The sequence below is a fragment of the Schistocerca gregaria genome, chromosome 4 (genome assembly GCF_023897955.1).
Source record: "Schistocerca gregaria isolate iqSchGreg1 chromosome 4, iqSchGreg1.2, whole genome shotgun sequence".
In the NCBI taxonomy this organism is placed as follows: Eukaryota; Metazoa; Arthropoda; class Insecta; order Orthoptera; family Acrididae; genus Schistocerca; species Schistocerca gregaria.
This window is the reverse complement of record NC_064923.1, coordinates 290,268,787-290,291,512: the sequence shown is the minus strand read 5'-3', so window position 1 is coordinate 290,291,512 and position 22,726 is coordinate 290,268,787. Positions and strand designations below refer to the sequence as shown.

Below are 22,726 nucleotides of genomic sequence, written 5' to 3'. Positions count from 1 at the left end.
AGCCACTTCTAGTACTGTGTCCCTGTACCTTGTCCATTCCTTTTCCAGTGACTGTAATTGACTACATTCAACTAACTGGTACCTTTCTGAGATCGCTGTTATGTACTTTTGCCTGCTCTCCTTATCCTGAAGTTTCTCCACTCTTATCCTCCTACATATGGACCTGACCTCCTGCCCTTTCAGCCTCACAATCCCAATTTCACTGCAGATTAAATAATGCTCTGTCTCATCAAAGAATCCTCTGAATACACGTGTGTCCCTCAGAGCCTTCCAGAATTCCTGATCTGAAAAAATAGAAATTAAAAAAATAGAAATTTAAAAAATAGAAAATTAAAAGATAAAGAAAGAAACAGAAAGAAAATAAGAAGTAATGAGGAGATCTACAAAAATATAGATAAAATATCTGAAGTAGTGGCCAAACGAAGATTAACCTTTGTTGGACATCTCTACCGAATAGATGGAAATAGACTAACAAAACAAATATCGGCAGTAGCATGTATTACAGAAGTAAGAAAAGATCTTGAAAGAAACAACATCAAAGAATCAGAAATAGCAGAAAGAAACCGTTTTAAAAACGAGATACTAAATTTGGAAGGCTTTCAAAGCAGAAGAAATAAAAAATCTGGAACAACATGGACAGAAGAAACGAAGAGACTTTATTCGGAGAAAATGAGGGAATACTGGAAAAATAGGATACAACAACAAAGGAAGAAGAGGAACTGAAGTTGTTAACATGATCCTAGTTGGTCAATACGATTGCAAAAAAAACAGAAGTTTAAAAGAGATTACTTCTCCAAATTTACAAATACTAGTTTCAGTTCATGATAATAAGAATTTCCTCACTAATGTCTGTAGTATTGTAAGGTTAGTGTATTTAACTAACTCCATAAGTTTCTTTCAATTAAAATCCAACACTAAATGAAGATTCTGACTATAAATTAAAAAAAAAGGATGCTAAATAAAAATAAATAGAAATTAAAAAACTTCAGTAAAAGTTAATGCTGTTAATATCCAAATAATTTCAGTTTAGAATGATCATTTTTTCATTCATACCATACTGATTCTTTAAACTGAAAGGCAACACCGAATTCTAATTCTAAATATAACTTTATATGTTACTGTTAATCATTTTAATACACAATTTTTAATTTAGAATAACAATTTTGTCTCTGATACCACTATTAATTTAATCTGAGCTTTTTAAATTTTGTTCACATCAAACTCTACAACTGAACCCATATAAAAATAGATTATTAAAAATGAAAATATTACTGATTTTTAAATACTATTTTCAGTTCATAATAATTACTTCTTCTCTGATATTTCCATCAGTTCAGTGAACATAACCAGGACTACCAGTTTCATTCAAACTGAAATCAAATATTGAACTAAGATAATAAATAGAACTTTAGAAAACTTTAAATTTTGGACATTTTCCAAATACTATTTTCAATTTAGAAAAACTGTGTTCTCCCTAGTATAAGTGTTAATATGATGTAATTAAACACCTCTTTCAATTTTCTCTACATTAACAGCCAATATCAAGCTATGATACTAAACAGAACTTCTAAAATTTGCTCTTGTTTTTCCAAAAATTATTTTCAGTTTAAAATAAGCACTTCCCCTTGATATTTGTATCAATGTAGTATCAATATTATCAACTAGTTCTATAAATTTTCTTAAAATTCAATGCAAATACTGAAATAGTATAGTAAACAGGGATAAAAATTAGGTATTGTTGATTTCCAAATACTAATTTCAACTTAGAGCAAGTTTTTTCTTCCTGGTATTTGCATTAGTATAGTGTAATTAACCATCTCTATAAAATTTCTTCACATTAAGGCCAATACTTAACTAAGACATTAAATATCAATATAAAAAGTTCATGTTGATCAATTTCACATAATATTTTCTATTTAAAATAAATAGTTTCTCCTAAAATCTATGATAACACAGGGTTATATTCTAACATCAGCTCTCAGGAATATTTGGTTTGATATCATCGACTGTTGCTCAATAACCTGAAAACTCATGTTATTGTGATTAATTGTGATATTTTGTTGGTTGTTTCATATACTGTCTGTGTGACATTGTTAGGAGAAATAAGGAGAAATATTCTGGTATCAGTTTTAATACAATTTCCATCTTCTGTGGGACTGGAGTGACATAAAATGCATGTCTGTGTAAGTGTATTTACTTTTGCCTGTGTGGTTTAAAGTGTTTAGTAGGTTCTTTGAGCACAGGTAAATGTCAGAAGTCCTTTCATTTGAATTTTTCTTCTTGATAGAATAGCGCTGAGGAAATATCTTTCTTTACTTTCTCTCTCTGTCTTGGATAGCTAGTGCTCATAGAGTTTACATTTGTCAGCCTGTAACTGTGGCTCTTATGTTGCTTTTGTATTTTAGTAAGATAATGTATGTAATTAATGGGTGGTCTGTGTTGTGTCGGCTACTGTGAGAGTCATCACAGACAAAAATAAGTAAGGAGAGAAGTTGCGATGGCCAATAGCAGGAATCCAAAGTGATCTGTACATATCAGATTCTGAATGATATAACACTTTATTTCTAGAAAGAAAAGAAACAGTTTCTTGTGCCTCCTACGTGTGGTTACATTTGTCTGCTATTACAGAATGCAGGCTAAGTAATTTCTTCCTATTATTCAGTACTGATGCTCTCAAAGTCTGTGACTGAACTGGCAATGACCAGTAATGGGCAGCTAGTTAAATCACCATTGACAGAGGTGCCGAACTCTTCCTGGAGATGTGGCGCTACTTGCCCTTTCCATTGGTGCTCAGGTCAGAGCTTTCTTGATGCCATCTTGCGGCACTATGCTAGCCAGTGTGCAGTGGATACTTTAGGACTGACTGTGTGACGTTCCCATTATTTCTCTGTATTTATTAAAAGATGTAGTAAAGTTTGACCATGAGCGAGAAGTTCATCAGTTGTCACAGATTAGTGAGTTGTGGGGCACATGGTGAAGTGTATAGCGAGTGGTTTCAACTGTGTGAATGTAATAGGAAAGCTAGGGAGGAATTTAATGGGATCCTCTCTTGAAGCTACAGGACACAAAGAATGACGAGATTAACAGTGGAGCAGGAAGTGAGTATATGTGCCCTTCAGGCACTGTTAGAGAATGTCAGACAAAAGGTGAAGAGACTACAGGTGAAGAAGTGGGAACTGGCAGTTAGCAGTAAAGTTAAAAGGAAGAAAACACACTCTGACAGTTTCATTTTCATTTTGAATGTTGAGACTAGGCTTAGCCAACAGTCAGAGCCATGTGGAGAGTAGCCTCCAGTAGTTGTAGGCAGGTAAGATACAGCAGACACTCAACATTGCTAGGAAGCCTAAGAAGCATTAAGACAAAGAGGATTCTACTACTAGGTAGCAGTCACAGGTGCAGTATAGGTCCACACTGGAGGGGCCATTATGTAGGGACTAAAAATTCACCAGTATTTTTAAACTAAGTGCTGGGGTCAATAAGGTGACAGAACAGATAGGAACTGTATGTAAGGACTTCCCTAAAGAGGGTAGCAAGAGGGGCTCAGAATAGCCTTGGTAGAGACTGGGCTTGTGATATAGGCCAGTTACAAACACCAGTTGTACATCATGTGATGGATACTGGCTACCAATGTTCACAAAAGTGTTTTGAGAAGTTAATATATGTGAGAGTGGTGGCATAATTCAGTGCCCACACTTTACTGTCATACTCGCTGTTTTGCTTCTGGAAAGAAGTACCCATAGATAATGCAGTGTATTCTTTTGTGTGTGAGGCATTATCTGGGCTAAAATATAGGTTGAGGACAGTACACGTTTTCTTTGATTTAACAAAAGCATTTGACTGTGAAAACCAAGAAATACTTCATGTAAGCTGGATCATTACAGATTTAGGGGAAAGTTTCAGCAATCTTTCACTCCATGTTTGGAAAGTAGAAAACAGAACACTGTTGTCCATTGTCAACAAACATTGAAGGTATTTGAATCTGACAGATGTTATGTAAAGTAGGAGGTGCCATTGTGTTCTGTTCTGGTTTCGTTGCTTTGCTATATAGAGACAATTTAATGATAAAAATTTGACAGTTGAAGGGTCTTTACTCTAAGTGCAGACTGATTTTGCTATCTGCACATCAACTGGAGAATGTTCACCAGAGTACCTCAAACTACCGCATTGCCTATAAAACCCCATGTGCACTCCACAATGTAGGTACTAGGGATGATGAAGTTTATCAATGGCAAAATCGATATTCATAATGGATGTTCTCAGCAACGTTTGCATGGTGACCTGTTGAGAAGTAAAACAATAGGACAAGTGTCATCCAAAAATTTCAAACCATAGGCATTTATGTGCTAACGAAAACATTACATATAAGCACATCAAACAACATTCAGAAGGCAATACATAGACCCTTGTCACCTTTTAGTTGTGTTTCATTCCAAGCACTAAATAATGTAAAAAACAAATGCACTTCTGTCTTTCAATAGAGCTGGCTTTGTATCTGATAACAAAAGTTTTTGATGATATTTGTTTCATCAATTTAACCCATCAGTCCAAAGAGTTTCGAGAGTGGATTAATAAAAACAGAGAAAAGTTAAGGTGGTGGTCTTAAGAGTTCAGGTGTTGACATAGTCTATCCACATTTGAGTACCATACACAGAACGTTCATACAGCCATGTGAAACTGTCAGAAAAGTCATTGCTTGGCATGTTGATCAACTCATCCATCAGTCTGACTTGAATGTCAGTTATGTCATCTAAGTGTTCAGCCCTCATGTCAATTTTTGCACTTTGTCATTCGGTAGTGATTTCGTATTGATAACATCAAGCCTTTTTTCAAGTAACAGCAGGCACTCATGAGCTGCTGTTGTTCAGAAGGTTCTGAACACTTGATTTAGATACGTTGCTTTATCGCAACTGGTGACGCTACAGTGTTGACACACTACAGTTGCATGTCCACTACTTAACAATTCTTAATCACAACTAACAGGCCAAATGTATGTGTGTTTTTTACAGTTGTTAGTTCAAGCTACCAGTATAGTTACTGCACTGAGTCAATTATTAACTAGGAATAAAATCAGTCCTGGGACTTTTTGCATAGACCATAGTGTGTTCGTATTTAAACACGTGTAGTCTATTTCGCTGAACCAGTATTGTAATACGTAATATATTTCAAATAATGAAATAAATCTCGGGTGAACAGCCTGGTATGAGTGTGCATAGGACATAACATTTCGGCAATCGACCACGTTGCGATCATCAGGTGCGCTGATGTACTGACCGGCTGTGGGCCAGCGCCAGATATATATAGGACAATCCCGGTCCTGCTCGTTCCTCAGGCGCTTCCTATGAGTCGGTGCGGTCCGCGCCCCGCGCGCTGTCCAGGTACAGGGGCCGTTCTCCCGCCGTCTGGGCGCTGCGTCCTAGGTCTTCTCGTCCAGGAGGGTCTGCCGGCACCGCTCTCGTTATTCTTCCATCCTCCCCCGAAGTCGGTACATTCTAGGAAATATCCTGTTTCTTCTTAATCCGGGTGATCGCGGGTACCCTCGCCTTGCTAAGGATGTAACCGCTGTCACGATTTCGTTGTGGCTCCCTTACTCTGATCTCTACGGCTTCTTTGATGACACAGTCCCAGTATTTGGAAGTCTGTGTCGGGACTTTGGTTTGGTCATAATTCATGCTGTAGAGTTCCGGCAGGTAATGCTCAACGATTGCCGACTTACTGGGCTGTTGCTATCTAGTGTGCTGTTGATGTTCTCGGCATCGGTCCTCAATGGTACGAATGGTTTGGCCTACGCACACACTACCACATTGGCAAGGTTTCTGATAAAACCTCTGATTTACAAAGACCAAAGTTGTCCTTGACACTATCAAGAAGGCTCTTGGTTTTGCTTGGAGGATGGAAGATGTTTTTCACTTGGTGTTTACGTAAAATGCGTCCAATTTTTCCAGATAAGGCCGCACAAGACGGAATAATAGCCAAGGCTGCCTCCTCCTGAGGTTCATCCTCAGTTTCCGCCGGTGCTGTAGGTGTGGGATGTAAAGCCTTCCACATTTGCCCTTCCTTGTAACCGTTCCTCCGAAACATGGTCTGCAGATGTCCATTCCTGTCGGAGATGGTGTGAGCTCTGTGTACAAGAGTGTTGGGCACGCCATTCTTTTGTACTGGATGGTGGCAGCTATCAGCATGTAGACACAAATCGGTGTGAATCTTCTTCCTATACACGCTATGGCCCAAAGTGCTGCCAGCTCGTCTTCTAATCAAAATATCTAGGATAGGGAGCATCCCATCCGTTTCGATCTCCATGGTGAACTTAATATTCTCGTGTCTGGAGTTAAGATGTGTGAGGAAGTCTGCCAGTTTCTCTCTTCTGTGTGGCCAGATAACGAAGGTATCACATATTTCAAATATCTGGCCTCCTTTTTGGAAGGACAGTCATGAAAAAAGTCGTTGTCATCCTGGAAGATTTACAGTATGTCACGAAAACATAGGAAATAATAAAATAAACGATAAGAAGAAACAGAAACACAAAATGTAAGTGAGATGGCAATGGGTCAATTTTCAGTGTTAGCAGATTACAGCATCACATCCATGGAGGTAACAATAAGAGGAGTTGTCATGACCCCACAAACTTGAAGCCGACCCAAGTGAAGATCCGCCATGTTAGCTACCCCAAAACAGTCGCTCCTGTTAGTTTGATTCGTGTAGTCGTGAAGTGTTTTGACAAAAAAATGCACGCTTGCGTCACTTACTTGTGTACAAAACGTTCTGATTGTAGTCTAAAGTTTAAACAAATCACATTTCAATCGTAGTGGACTTATTTAAGCGCTATTTTCTTATATGTACTTGAAATTCTGATGCACTGTTAAGTTTTACAATATGGTTTTATTTCTGTGATTTGACTTTAGATTTTCTATCAATCCAACGCGAAGAGCAATACACTTTGTTTTTCATTGTTTGGTTATTCCCAAGTAACTGAAAAGTCCTGGCAAGAAATATCCTGGAAATGGGGACTAACGTTTTAAAATGCGATAATTTAATGTGAAAGTAATGTAACTACATGTAGTTAATTAAATCTTCAGTAACCTGTTACAGTGGTTAAATTATAAGTACAGTACTTAAAGCGTTACATATTTGTTAAAGCAAAGTTCCCTATCTATGTCCAGATCTATGTTTAGATCATTACATGAATCACTGTGTTGTCGTGTTACCCTGTAAACTGTTGTTATTTGCCACACTGTATGTCACTTGGTACGTACAATTTAAAAACAAAGCAGATGTGTAAACTACAATAGGCCTAACATTCTTAAATTCCATTCCTTCCCTTCGTAATTTAACGACTCTTTCACATTGTTGACATGAAAGTTGGCTTGTTTATATCATCTCTGCATACATCTATGGGACACCAAAGGAAATAAGGCAAGTTTTTTGCAAACTTGAACATTTAAAATTTTCATTTGACTTGAAAATGCAATGAATACAAATCGGTACCTCTAAACTATCAATCACTGTGGGTTGGAGTTCTGGATTTATCAATTATCGACACAAACACAATGAAAATGAATAGAAATTGATTACGAAAGCATGCTTTTCGTAGCACATACTTCTCTTCTCGGTTATTCGAAGTGTTTAATCAAAAAGGAATTACAGTACTGAGGCCACAGCGTCGTATTTTCGTGTCGCATTACTGTTTCAAATACACATTTAAGAGCAGAGAAATGTTTGAAGTTGCGTTCCATATGCTGTGTTGTTCACTAAAACAGTGTAACATTTACCATATAAAATAAATATCGCGTGCACATGATAGAAATAACGAATGAGAAGGAATTGTAAAGACTCGTCTGGTAATGACTTGGGGGATCCAAGATGGCGGCAATCCCCACCCAATGGCTTCAAAACAACGTACAGCGTAAGGCTATAGCGCCATCTACCTCCATGATCACATCTCACTAATATCAGCATAAAAACTTTCTTCCTCAAAAACTTAAAGTTGCTTCCCACTTCTATTCTGTTGAGGACATGTGTGAATGCTAACATTAGTGATACAGTGTGGATGTACTGACGCTCCATTCCACCCTATCAAATGTGACAAATGGTTAATCGACCTCCAATTGATGTGGCTGTTGCAGGAGCTGGCGCAGTTGTTAGTGGGCGTGGTGCGCGTGGCGCTGCCGGCACTGCTGCTGCTCGCGTGCAGCCTGGCGGCTGGCGTGCGTCTGTTCTCGCTGCGACGCGGACGCCAGCGCCAGGGGGCTGGCGAGGACGATGCGGAAGGCGAGAGCGCTGCGACTGCGGCGCGCCTGCGGCTGGCGCTCGTACTAGCGATGGCGCAGCTGGCGCTCGGGCTGGCGCGGCCTGCGCTGGCGGCGGCGCGCGCGCTGCTGGCGACACCCGCGGCACTGGCGCCAGCCGCCGCCTTCAGCGCACCACCGCTGGCTGCGGGCCCGCAGCCACTGGCCACGTTGGCACTCGCCATGCTACACCACACTTTACCTGCGCTGCGGCCTCTGCTCTGCTGCGCCGCCTCGCAGCACGTGCGCGATGCCCTCACCTGCGGATGCCGCGCCAAGGCCAGGAGGGTCTGCCGGCCGTTACAGTCCTGATGGCCTCTGCATAACTGCCATGACGCATGATTGCGTCCATCCACTGGATGCCGGAGAAAGTTGTAGGACTCGATTTTCTCTACTACCCCGTTCGACACCACCCTCCTCTCCCCCCACATAAAAAAAGCTGGGCAAGGCATTGAACTGGATGCGAATTTCGTGCAGTTCATTTTATTTTATCCATTACAAATGGTCGATGTAAGCACCAAAGGTAAAAACTAGTTTTGTTTGTTAGAAAATCTGCTTCTAGTCTCAATTTTCTTTTATTGATTTTCTGGGTTATGCATTTCAGACAATAGTTTCGACTATCAAGTGGATTTTTTGCGTATTATTCTATTTTTATGCACGATGTTTGTGATGTGTGAGCTACTGTATCATTCTGGTACTTTTACTGTAATGCATGCAAGGTTTGCAATTACTGATGCAGTATTTGTACATGTAATGTCGTATTTGGATACAAAATTTACTTATGAATTTCTTGTTGTCCTCTACGTAGAAAAATGTCCTTAATAGTGGGAATTGTTTTCTGAAACACATTGTCCAGAAAACCAATAAAGGAAAGTTGTAACTGACATTAGCAACCAACAAAACCATCATACAGTTAACCCCAAAAGTCCAAAGCAGACTACATGCTTAAATCAGGACAACAATATCCAGTTGACACAAGATAAAACGAATTTCATGAGATCATATTTGTAGATTTCATAATAGTTGACAGATTTTATGAGAGAAATCCAGACTGCAACTGCTAATGAGTTAATTACCGATTCCTTTCACAGTGACAAAAATGCTATGCTACTGTAATGAATCTTAGTCAGTTGTAAACTCTCATGGGCCTGCTTCTCACTGCCCACTCCCCATTCCTGAATCCTTCTTCACCCCTTCATCATCTAGATACGCTTCTGGAGACTTTCTCTTCGATTATTTCACTGATGTAACAGAGTTGCTCAATGAAAAACTTAACCAGTGTCTCCTATGTATAGTACAGTGTTTCCAGAAAGACTGGAACTATGTTTTCTGACCTACTACTTACGCTGTTTGTGGTATCTTGACTGAAGTGTTATCCTATTGTGTGATTGCCTATCTTGTAAAAAAGAGAAGCAAGTTACTTTATATCTGTATATGTTTTACATATTGATAAGAAATGTGATAAATTACCAACTTCTTGACAGTTTTTTCCCTTTCCTGTTTCCATTCCAGAACTATTTTACTTGAAACCTCAACAAATTAAGTTTGTATGTCCTTCTGAATTTTGCATTATGTACTTTTTATAGATTTCACTTATTTACAAGCATCATTAACTCAGTGCAATAATGTAGTGGTATTTCGTCATATGGAATGGCCAACACAGGATGAAACTGTTGAAGTTTCCTAATAGCAGTGACCTTGCTCTGGTAAAAAGGTAGAACACTGAAAGAGAAAAAAAAATGTTTCTGTTACCTCTCACAACAAATGACACTGGTAGCTTGAAGTAAATTGTTTAGGTGCTATGTTAGAATATACATTTACACCGAAATATCTTGATATTACCTTCCACAGAAAGTTCAGATATCGAATTAATAATGTCAAGTGAATCATTTGTGAACTTACATGTAGTAATTGGGAAGCCAAGATGTTTGTTCAAAAAAGAATCCTCCAAAGTGCTTAGTATCCCCTCTAAAGGGTTTTGTAGAAGTCTGTTCATAAAGGCAGGTTGATATTGTCTTTAATGGATCCAGAAAAATAGTTATTGGACACATGAAACAAACACCTGTGAAAACGTCTGCTGTCTGATGAGGATTGTTCGTCAGAAGATTGTGACTGACCTAAGAAAGAAAGGAATGTAGAATAAAATCTATTCACAACATGTGTATAAAATAACAACAAGAATATTGAAATCCAAATATAGATTTCTCGACCCGTTATCAACACTGAATATCCAACTACAAGAAATCGCAGGAGAACTTTCGGCATTGAGACTACAAGCATTTTGTACCAGATGATGATCAATTTACAGTCGCCCATTAACAGTTTAAAAGTAGGTGTATACAGAAACTGATTTTCTCTGCTGAGCAAGCATTTTAATAATGGAGTTTCATTACCCCTTTTGTACAGTTGACATGAAAGATCATTTGCTATTCAGTATAAATAATTACTGTTAATGATTCTTTTGGTCACTGGTAAATCGTTGACACAAATAATTATTTGAAGCAGCAAGTGTTCCATCTCCAGAGAAAACAAATATGTGAAGGAAACAACTCTGTAAAATGAAACTCACTAGGTAATCAGTATTCAGCTAAGTAACATGGAATATTTCAGAAGCATTCATGATAAGCTCACCAACTATAGAAACAGAACTCCATCAACAAACTTTCAGATGATGTAATATGGACCAAAACTAGAACAGATGCCCAGTAAACATGGGCTCTAAAATCAGTACCTTAAGAGCTACGAGCACTTGCTCATCTTCAATATTTGAGTCACATCTCTTTTACTGGAATCTCTTTGCCTTTCGTATTATAGGAGGAGGTATTGTGGACCAAAACAAAAAACAAATGTCAAGTAAACATGAGCTCTAAAATGCATGCCAATACCTTATGACTATGAGCACTTGTTCACTAGAAGAAATGTGCTTCACAGTAGCAAAGAAGAAGAAGCTCATTAAGATACAGACTTGGAGCCCATATTTACAGGACATTTTTAATGTTTTGGTCCATACTCCTACCTCTGAGTATATGTAAGCAAAGAGTTTCTCTAGGAGAGATGTTTCTCACAGCAGGGAAGATGAACAAGTGTTCATAGCTCATAAGGTATGTATTTTAGGTCCCATGTTTAGTGCACATTTGTTTCTTGCTTTGTTTCATAAAACTGGATCTGAAAGTTTGTTGGTGAAGTTCTGGTTCATCCTGTATACCTACTGTCTTTGAACCAATCGATACTGAAAGGGTTACTCCGAAAATATTTTAAGAGTTTTGATACTATAAAAGGTAATGCAACCATCAAAGCATAACCTGATTCGAACATGACAATATTTTACTATCATTGGCCCTATTTATAGCTATGGTTAATCTAAATATAACCTAAAAATTTCTTTATCGTCAAATATATAGAAGAAATCTACAGATTAATGTGGAAAAACCAAGCAGTAGGGGGTATTTTTATACATATAAAGTACTGTTGGGGTGAAAGTTATGATTGGTATCAGTGTAAAAAAAAAAAAAAAAAAAAAAAACTGAAGAGCCGACATCCAACTTTTGGATTTGTAATATGGTACACGCAAAGTCATCGCATTACATAGTTAACATTGTTCTTTTTTACTTTGCTTTACTGTACAAAGTAGGAAATATGGAAGAAAGATTAGGTTTAACATCTTGTTGACACTGAGATCATCAGAGACAGAGCACAAGGGCAGAATGTTTCAAGGATTGGGAAGATAATCAGCCATAATCTTTTCTGAGGATCCATAACAGCATTCGCCTGGAGCGATTTAGGGAAATCATGGAGAACATAAATCAGAATGGCCAAATGTGGATTTGAACCATCGTCCACCCAAATGTGAGTCCTGTGTGCTAACTACTGCATCACCTTGCTTGGAATGAAGTAGGCTACTTAATGCCTATTATGTCCCATATCTATTATTTTATCTGTGAGGATCTTTCATCAAATTTAAATCAATTGTTTTGCTTGTTCACAGTATTCTGCAACAATTCTCTGTAGATGTGCATTCAGTTTATTCATTACTTCTTTAAGATTTTCATGTGTTCTTCAAAAGTATCAAGAAATGAAGGGCTTCAACTGTATTAATGCTGAATTAGCCAAATATGGAGAAACACATATTCATTATAGTCATCTACTTGTTTACACTATATGTTTGGAACATAAAGTGATTTTACATTGCAATAACTGTTTTCAATTTCTATAACACGTTACATGCTAGATTGTAAGTAGCCATAGAATGTTTGCTTACAGAGGAACAAATGGGTTCTAGAAAAGGATGTACCACTTTGCAGTGCAATACCTATTTTGTGCCTCTGTATTGTGAAGAAGCCGTCATTCAAGAAAACAATTAGCCTTCAATGACTTTGATGACTTCTTCAATTTCATGATTTCTGGATCCCACACCATGTTGAGCTGCAGGCTACTGCCTCTATTAAGAGTATTACTGGTGTTTCTTATTTCGATGCTTCTTTAATTACAGAGTCCTACTGTGAACCATGAGGTAAGTTTCGTCAAATTTTATCGAGTGACCATTTTCTAAAGCGGCCTGGCCAACAAGTGCTCTGTGAGGGCGAGCACTTCGGCCGCTCTCTTACGTAGTGCTTTGAGCACAGTGGTGAGTGGGGCTGAGGGACAAGGAGGAAGAGGACAATGAAGGCTGCAACCAGACACCACTAGATCTGGACAGTCGCCATGTCAGATGCCAAGCAGTTTGTTGATAGTACTGCTTCCTTTAAAATAGATTTACATACTGCATTGCATAATTGTCCAACAAAAGAAAAAGTGGAGAAGCCAATTGCACAATGTCAAATGGGAGGTACATTGTTTTTCATAACATTTAAAGGCCAAGCAAAGAGCTAATATGCCATTGCAGTATTAGGAGCTGTAAAAACATTTATTGGAACGTCATAACATCAGCCACAATGATGATACGATGCCTTTGCTATCTTACGGACATTGGTGAATGCTGGGTGAACTGAAGGTGGCCATAGGAAATAAAACTGATTTCAGGGTAAGTAGAATGGTGACAAAATCTTTTATTCTTGACATCACAAATTATTTGCGTTCACTAAGTGTCTTAATGGAAGGGGAGAATCATTTTGTAACAAATGTATGGACAAGATTGATTCTTTTAAAAAAATTAATCCTATGGAAAAATCAGTTTCAAGTTCATGACGTGAAACATTTCCCATGACTCAAGGCAATCATTTGTGGATCAGACATGACCATACATCTTTCAGTAATTGAAATGTTGCATCATGAGTTTTCTGATTCCAAGACACTGTATGACTGAAGACGGATTTCGATTTGTTTGTCGGACAATTTAGCTGTTCGCTGGTAATATACATCATTACTTCTGACTTAAGATGATAGATGTACAGTGGAGCTCCCAACTCAAGTACCTCTTTAGCCTAAGCTAGGAATTTACAAGACTTCAATAAAACGTCTCCCCAAAAGCAGACAAGCAGCTGAAGTTATTTCAATACTGGATTCAAGAACGTTTGTAGGCTTCTTCCTTCTCTTATGAAATTGACAAAGTTCCGCCAACGTTCGGGTTTAGCAGATATAAATCCGCATAACTCTGTGAGTTTCACTTCAACATGAACCATAGTTCCAGATATATATCATGTTCTAAAATCGAACTGTTTTTAAGTTTATAAACCACACATCGTAACGTTAAATGCCTGTATGTAATACCTTTTTGTAGTTTTACTCTCAGTATTAGTACTATCTAATGCATTTATTTAGTCAACTAATAAAAGTGATTGCTTTGGTGACAAAATAAAAAGTTGAAAATTGACACATGTGATAAATACCTACTTATAACAGTATACTGATATAGTTGTCTCTTAGAGACACTTGCACTGTGTTACAAACAGGATTCCCTAAGCTTCCTGTGTTTGTAGCCTTCAGCATATAGCCATCTCAATCACGCAACTGCTCGGAATAGAGCATTGATGTGGGGAGCTGGAGCACTCAACAGACTCAGCTGCACTCACAGAGTGCAGGCATCCTTCAAGAGTGCGCATGTTCGTCAGGTCTGTTCTACAACATGCTGAGTGAAAGCGAATTTCTCGGGTTAACAAAGGTGATAAAATCACTCATGCTCCTTGCTGCATTGTCCTACAGTGTGGGTTTTTTTCCCCACCCTGTACAAACTCTAAGGACTGATCGATGAGAGGATATGGAACAAAAAAGATCTGGTCAACTTATGTCCAGAAATGCATGGTTTCCATGTTGTAGACCATTATTCAATCATATAGTGTTACAGAGGCTTCAATATAATACACACTGCACCACACAGCCACAGTTACAATATGTGTTGAGAATGGTTTCCATGTACCTCAATGCCTGTGTATACGCATGTAGCATGTTTCGTCTCACATGTATTGGCCAGGCTGTGTCCGAACAGTGTTAAAGGAAGCTGCTCCAGCGTCTCCACATCTGGAATGAGATACTTTTGAGGTGGCCTCATAGCCAGAAATTGTGTGGAATGAGATCCAGTGAACGAGCAGGCCATGAAACTCGACCCCTTCTTCCAATCCATCGACCAGGGAAGACACAATTCAGATGCATCCATATTTTAATAACAAAGTGGACTGGACCACCATCACATAGCATCCACATAACCTTTAGAATCATTAGTGGCAGCAGGGGAGACAAAGTCATCTGAAAGAAACGATGATAGCTCCAGCCTGTTAGGCGACATGAAGGAAGATGGGTCCCTAATTATGGTCGCCAGTTATCCCTGCCCACCCACTCTGGCTGCACTAATGCTGATGATTCGCTGTCACCATACTATGGGAGTTCTGCATACTATCCCACAGATGTCTGTTATGAAAGTTGAAGATACTACTCCACATAACAGTGCCCTCATCTGTGAATAGGATGGCTGACACAAATACCACAATCGTGGTTGCCTGGTGGAGAAACCAGCAACATAACTGCTCCCGATGTGGAAAGTCCCTCGCTAATAAGCTCTGCCCACGCTGTAAGGATAGTGAAAAATGTCATGGAGAATGTTCCACATGGTTGTCTGGCTTACCCTGTACTGATGAGTCAAGTGCCTGGTACTGACATGGCAATTGCATTCCACAGTATTAATCACATTTTCCTCCAAGTCTGCGGACCAAACAGTTCGGGTACATCCTTCATGATTTCCTGCTTCCTGAAACGACCATGTCGCACCAAACGGCGAAACACTGTTGCAAACATTGAATGCTGTGGTTGTTGTCAGTGGCGATAGGTCTCCTGATACAACCTCGCTGGCTGCCGCTTATTGCCATTTGCCTTTCCATAAATAAACACTTGTCACCAAGCTCTCGATTCGAATATGGAACCATTGTGTACAATGATATATCACATCCCTACCAGATGAGTCAGCAAGAGAAATGAATCGGACACAACATTCCAATTACTATGACAGGAGAGACCGATAGGGCATGACGTGTGAGGAACAGTACCACTGCCGGCCGATGTGGCCGAGCGGTTCTAGGTGCTTCAGTCTGGAACCGCGCGACCGCTACGGACACAGGTTCGAATCCTGCCTCGGGCATGGATGTGTGTGATGTCCTTAGGTAGTTAGGTTTAAGTAGTTCTAAGTTCTAGGGGACTGATGACCGCAGATGTTAAGTCCCATAGTGCTCAGAGCCATTTGAAACATTTGAACAGTACCACTCTCTAGGAGGAAACCATGCATACTGGAATTGTGGCTGCATAGTGCAATGGAAATCAGACAGCAGTCTCTGTGACAAAATATTATTGAATAAACAGTCTCTAGCACGGAAACATGCATTTCAGGACATAATTTCATTAGACCTTTTTTATTCTGTATCCTCTCACCGATGTATCCCTAGTGTTTGTACACGGTGGGCAAAAATCACCCTGTGTAGTGCACACTGCTTGTCAGACAAAAGGTGGCCATGCTCACACCAAGTGTTCTGAGACCTACTGCTTCTTTAACTCAGCTCAGCAATTGTCAGATTTTTGTCAAAGGCCTAAGACTGGTTTGATTTTGTGTCTCATCTTGCCTGACACAAAGCCACAGAATGGATAAAAAGTTTCTTTTTCTGCTCCTATTCGATGGTCTTACTGTGATTCTTGCTTGAGATCATTTCCTTTACTTAGTGAACGTTTTAGCCGTTTTTCCTGACGAGCTTGTGTGAGTGGCTCAGCTCATGGGGCAGGTTATCGATGTCTATCATTCTTGCACATTGCGTCAATGTTTGTAACACAGTGCCCTACTGTGCCAGTTGGTGATGGCTAATGTTGTAGAAGTACAGATCGGTTTGAGTACAGGATTCTCGTGGTTCCAGACTGTAGCGCCTAGAGCCGCTCAGCCACCCTGGCAGGCAGATGTGAATTGGTTCCATATGCATAACATTACCCTGAATTGCAAGAACAAAGTTGTCATTTTGGCGAAGAGATGGTGTTACAAAAATGAAATCTCTTCTTCATATTGTTGGTTCATGTTGCAAAAAAATTTTAATCTGGTGTCCACAAATCAGTTTTGTCTGATGGTTTTTTACTGTACTCGAAGGCCTGCTCCACACATTTCATTCAGTTGAATAAAATGCAATACTGTGCCATCATAAATAACTTTGGGTCGTTTATTTATCATCACCATCCATGCACCAAACAATGGTGAGTGTTTATGGATAGTGTACTCCTTCATTTTTGGCCTTTAAGAAATGATTGACTAAAAAGAAGTATGGTATACTAAAATCCTTCTTGCAAACGGTATCCCTAAACTGCAATCACAAATAAAAATTCTAAATTTGAAATAACACAAGCATATTAGAAAGAAGCATATCGTATTTTTATTAGAGAACCATTATGTAAAACCTTTATGCAAGAAGGGCTCATTTTTAGGCTCTACAAGAGTCACTTATTAATTCAAATAATTATAGCCAATATAGCAGCAGTAAAAAATTAGCTAGTCCTTATTTGACACTAGACTATGACAACTAATTGGCAGTGTCCTACTGTCTGATGGAATGATCACTGTGTATAACAGTATGTATGTGAAAACATTGATGGTTAAACGACTTGCAAATGTGTCCCTATGTTACAGTATCTGAATGTAAAAATCTGTGAATTTCCTGATGTCTCTTTACACATTCTCTGTTGTCTGTCATCCATCTATCGTATTTTAGGCAGACTCTAGATGGCGGTGCATACAGAGATAGTGGTAAATCTATAAATATCGGTAAAATACACTCAATAAAATGTTTAACATTTGAAAAATGCGATAGAAGGAGTCATAACATATGCAATCACACATAAATGGTACCACTCACGTTCTTTTGTGGCAGCAAACCTAAACAAAAATTCGTGTGACAATGGAACTGAATGCAACAGTCTTGAAGGTGCTTTGGAAGTGAGTAGCGCTGAACATCAAGTAAGTGTGAGGGATGAATTCCCAAACAACCGAGTAAAGCTAGGCAGCATGCTCAAATGCTGAAAATTTGATTCAGTGCATGGACATACCCACAGAGAGACAAAGCTTTAAATAAAAGAGCATATAGAAGCCTATACACTATGCCTAAGAAATTCTTTTGCCCTGTTTTAAATTAAATGTTTTTCATGTCCCACTGATGAATAAACACAATTTTCTAAATGTAAGTAGTCCCAGTGCTGAAAAAAGTGTCATGATGATCTCTCCAATGGCAAAAGATTCTGGAAAAGTCCCCATTCGGATCTATGGGAGGGAATTGCCAAAGAAGAGGTGACCATGAGAAAAAGATTGAATAACCAACGGAAGGATAACGTTTTATGAGTCGGGACGTTGAATGTCAGAAACTTGAGGGTGGTAGGGAAGTTAGAAAATCTGAAAAGAGAAATGCAAAGGCTCAATATAGCTATAGTAGCGGTCAGTGAAGTGAAATGGAAAGAAGACAAGGATTTCTGATCAGATGAGTATAGGGTAATATCAACAGCAGCAGGAAATGGTATAGCGGGTGTAGGATTCGTTATAATTATGAATGTGGGGCAGAGATGTGTTACTGTGGACAGTTCAGTGATAGGGTTGTTCTTATCAGAATCGACAACAAATCAACACCGACAACAACAGTTCGGATATACATTCCGACATTGCAAGCTGAAGATAAAGAGATTTAGAAAGTATATGAGGATATTGAAAGGGTAATATAGTATTAAAGGGAGATGACAATGTAATAGGCATATCAGGGTCGAATGCACTTGTAGGGAAAGCAATAGAAGAAAAGGTTACAGGGGCTATGGGCTTGGTACTAGGAATGAGAGAGGAGAAAGACTAATTGAATACTGTAATAATTTTCAGCTATAGTTCAATTCTTTCATCTTGGCGGCTCGTGCATGCCCGCCCAGATGTGGGGGATTGCTGCATTGCCAGTTGCACACGACTCACATGCCTAGAGAAGCAGCGCCATAGTATAGCATAGTTCGCAAGTTTACGTTTAGGGGGGAGCGCACAGTTCATGAAGTAAAGCCACCACGGCCGCATTAACCCTTTCGCTGCTACAGAGATGTGCTCCCCCCATTGCGCGCTGTGCGCGACTTTGTAACTGCACTGCTCGTCTGTGCAGACACATGGTGTTCCGACTGCTTTGACACTCTTATCATTCGATTTCACAAAAACTATTTGGCCCAAAAATTAGATTTTTTCACATCTTCTTGACTGATACCTTCCCCCAATAAATGACTTAATTTTGTTTCGATGTTCAACGCAGTTATTATGCAGCATTAAATATAGTAAACCATTGCACGAAATTTTGAAGAGTTTGCAGAGGTAAAAGTCCATAGCGTACACTCTCCGTATGGTCGATTTTAGTTGCCATAATGTTGAGAATGAAATGTGGACAAGATACCTAAATTTTTTATATAAAATTTACTGTACAACAATATCTCATTTGATTTAAGTACCACATAGGTGTTGTATGTAATGTTGAGATATATTCTGTCTTTCGCGACTGTAACAAAAGTTTTATTTAATGCTGCACAATAGCTGGGTTGAACATCGAAACAAAATTAAGTCATTTATGGGGGAAAGGTATCAGTCAAGAAGATGTGAAAAAATCTAAGTTTTGGGCCAAATAGTTTTTGTGAAATCGAATGATAAGTATGTCAAAGCAGCGGGAACACCATGTGTCTGCACAGGCGAGCAGTGCAGTGATGACAAAATCGCGCACAGCGTGGAGTGCCGGGAGCACGTGTCTGCAGCAGCGAAAGTGTTAATGAAGAGACAAAGCACTAGAAACTTCAAAAAATTGCATTCAAACGACTAAAATCCGTGAAGTAAGACACTTCGATATTTTTTAAAATAAAAACAATATTAAGCACCGCACAAGGTTTGAACTCCTCACCTTTCACAATTACTAATCTAACGCCTTAATCGTTACACTAACGCAGCTCGTTTTACAATGTTACTCCATGAGGACTGCAGCAGGTCACGCAAAATACTGACAAACACTGTTGGTATGACTATGAATTAGTCACACTTCGTCGAAGTAAATAGGAAATAAACAATTACCGCTGTTCTTTATTGCAAAAAAGCAGTTGGTGAGATTGATACTAACACCTTTACTTGCTATCGCCTGAATTAGGAGTCTTATTGGTTGTTTGGTTGAATTAACAGAATATGAAGCAATTGGTATAAAGAATGCTTTTTCCAAACTTTCTATAAAAGAAAGTCTGCTATCAAGACATTGCTTTTCTTCTATTACTTTATTTATGACTGAACGTTTCTAAAACTGAAGACACTCGTCCGTGCTCTGCTCTACAGTCGAGATCTGGCAACGTCGTTCTCTGTTCATTGGCTGACTGTGTTTTGTGACGTCAGATGCGCAGAACGAACCTAAACTCAGCCGCCAGCATAAATGACGCGCACTATAGTAATAGCGAATACTCTGTTCAGGAATCACAAGAGGGGAAGAGATAATTGGAAAAGGCTGTGTGATACAGGGCGATTTCAGTTAGACTACATCCTGGTCAGACAAATATTCCGAAATCAAATATTGGATTGTAAGGCCTACTCTGGAGCGGATATAGACTCAGATCACAGTGTAGTAGTTATGAAGAGAAGGCTAAAGTTTAAGAGACTAGTAAGGAAGAATCATTAGGCAAAGAAGTGAGATACAGAAGCACTAAGGAATGATGTGATCGGGTGAAGGCCTCTAAGGCTATAGATACAGCAATAAGGAGTATCTCAGTAGGCAGTACAGTTGAAGAGAAATGTACATCTCTAAAAAGGGCAATCACAAAAGTTGGAAAGAAAAACATAGGGTCAAATAAAGTAACTGTCAAGAAACAACAGAAGAAATACTTCAGTTGGTGGGTGGAAGATGGGAATACAAAAATGCTCAGGGAAATGCAGGAATGCAGAAATACAAGTTGCTGAGGAATGAAATAAATAGAAAGTGCAGGGAAACTAAGACGAAATCGCTGCAGGAAAAATGTGAAGAAATCGGAAAAGAAATGATTGTCGGAAGGACAGATTCAGCATACAGGGAAGTCAGAAGAACCTTCGGTGACATTAAAAGCAAGGAAGGTAATATTAAGAGTGCAACAGGAATTCCACTGTTAAATGCGGAAGAGAGAGCAGACAGGTGGAAAACGTATACTGAAGGCCTCTATGAGGGGGAAGACTTGTCAGATTTGATAGTGGAAGAAACAAGAGTCGATTTAAAAGAGATAGGGGATCTAGTATTAGAAACAGAATTTAAGAGAGCTTTGAATGAGTTAAGATCAAATAGGGCAGAAGGTATAGATAACATTTCATCAGCATTTCTAAAATTATTGGTTGAAGTGGCAACAAAACGGCTATTCTCGTTGGTGTGTAGAATGAATGAGTCTGGCGACATGTTATCTGAATTTTGGAAAAATATCATCTACATAATTACAAAGATTGCAAGAGCTGACACATGCGAGAATTATCGCACAATCATCTTAACAGCTCATACATCAAAGTTACTTACAAGAATAATGTATAGAATAATGGTAAAGAAAATTGAGGATCTGCTAGATGCCGATCAGTTTGGCTTCAGGAAAGGTAAAGGCACGAGAGAGGCACTTCTGACACTGTGGCTGGTGATGGAAGCAAGACTAAAGAAAAATCAAGGCACGTTCATAGGATTTGTTGACCTGGAGAAAGTGTTCGACTATGTAAAATGGTACAAGGTGTTCGAAATTCTGAGAAAAATAGGAGTAAGCTATCTACATTTACATCTACATGACTACTCTGCAATTCACATTTAAGTGCTTGGCAGAGGGTTCATCGAACCACAATCATACTATCTCTCTACTATTCCACTCCCGAACAGCGCGCGGTAAAAACGACCACCTAAACCTTTCTGTTAGAGCTCTGATTTCTCTTATTTTATTTTGATGATCATTCCTATCTATGTAGGTTGGGCTCAACAAAATATTTTCGCAATCGAAAGAGAAAGTTGGTGACTGAAATTTCGTAAAAAGGTCTCGCCGCGACGAAAAACGTCTTTGCTTTAATGACTTCCATCCCAATTCGCGTATCATATCTGCCACACTCTCTCCCCTATTACGCGATAATACAAAACGAGCTGCACTTTTTTGCACCCTTTCGATGTCCTCCGTCAATCCCACCTGGTAAGTGGGATGTAATTGTGGTGTAAGCTGTCTCTTTAGTGGACTTGTTGGATCTTCTAAATGTCCTGCCAATGAAACGCAACCTTTGGCTCGCCTTCCCCACAATATTATCTATGTGGTCCTTCCAACTGAAGTTATTTGTAATTTTAACACCCAGGTAGTTAGTTGAATTGACAGCATTGAGAATTGTGCTATTTATCGAGTAATCGAATTCCAATGGATTTCTTTTCTAACTCATGTGGATCACCTCACACTTTTCGTTATTTAGCGTCAACTGCCACCTGCCACACCATACAGCAATCTTTTCTAAATCACTTTGCAACTGATACTGGTCTTCAGATGACCTTACTAGATGGTAAATTACAGCATCATCTGCGAACAACCTAAGAGAACTGCTCAGATTGTCACCCAGGTCATTATATAGATCAGGAACAGCAGAGGTCCCATGACGCTTCCCTGGGGAACACCTGATATCACTTCAGTTTTACTCGATGATTTGCTGTCTATTACTACGAACTGCGACCTTCCTGACAGGAAATCACGAATCCAGTTGCACAACTGAGACGATAGCCCATAGGCCCGCAGCTTGAGTAGAAGTCGCTTGTGAGAAACGGTGTCAAAATCTTTCCGGAAATCTAGAAATACGGAATCAACTTGAGATCTCCTGTCGATAGCGGCCATTACTTCATGCGAATAAAGAGCTAACAGCGTTGCACAAGAGCGATGTTTTCTGTAGCCATGCTGATTACGTGTCAATAGATCGTTCCCTTCGAGTTGATTCATAATGTTTGAATACAGTATATGCTCCAAAACACTACAGCAAACCGACGTCAATG

The 22,726-nt window shown here is 39.1% G+C and overlaps 1 protein-coding gene across 2 annotated transcripts in view; it reads left to right on the top strand.

The window, feature by feature from the left end:
* Window positions 1-9,755, top strand: part of LOC126266692 (uncharacterized) — a 53,405-nt gene extending 43,650 nt beyond the window's left edge. For both annotated transcript variants that reach the window (XM_049971126.1, XM_049971128.1), the window contains one exon: window positions 8,121-9,755. In XM_049971126.1, the coding sequence (XP_049827083.1) occupies window positions 8,121-8,594 (474 nt within the window). In that variant the 3' untranslated portion in view covers window positions 8,595-9,755. The remainder of the gene's footprint in view (window positions 1-8,120) is intronic.
* Window positions 9,756-22,726: the final 12,971 nt, after the last annotated feature.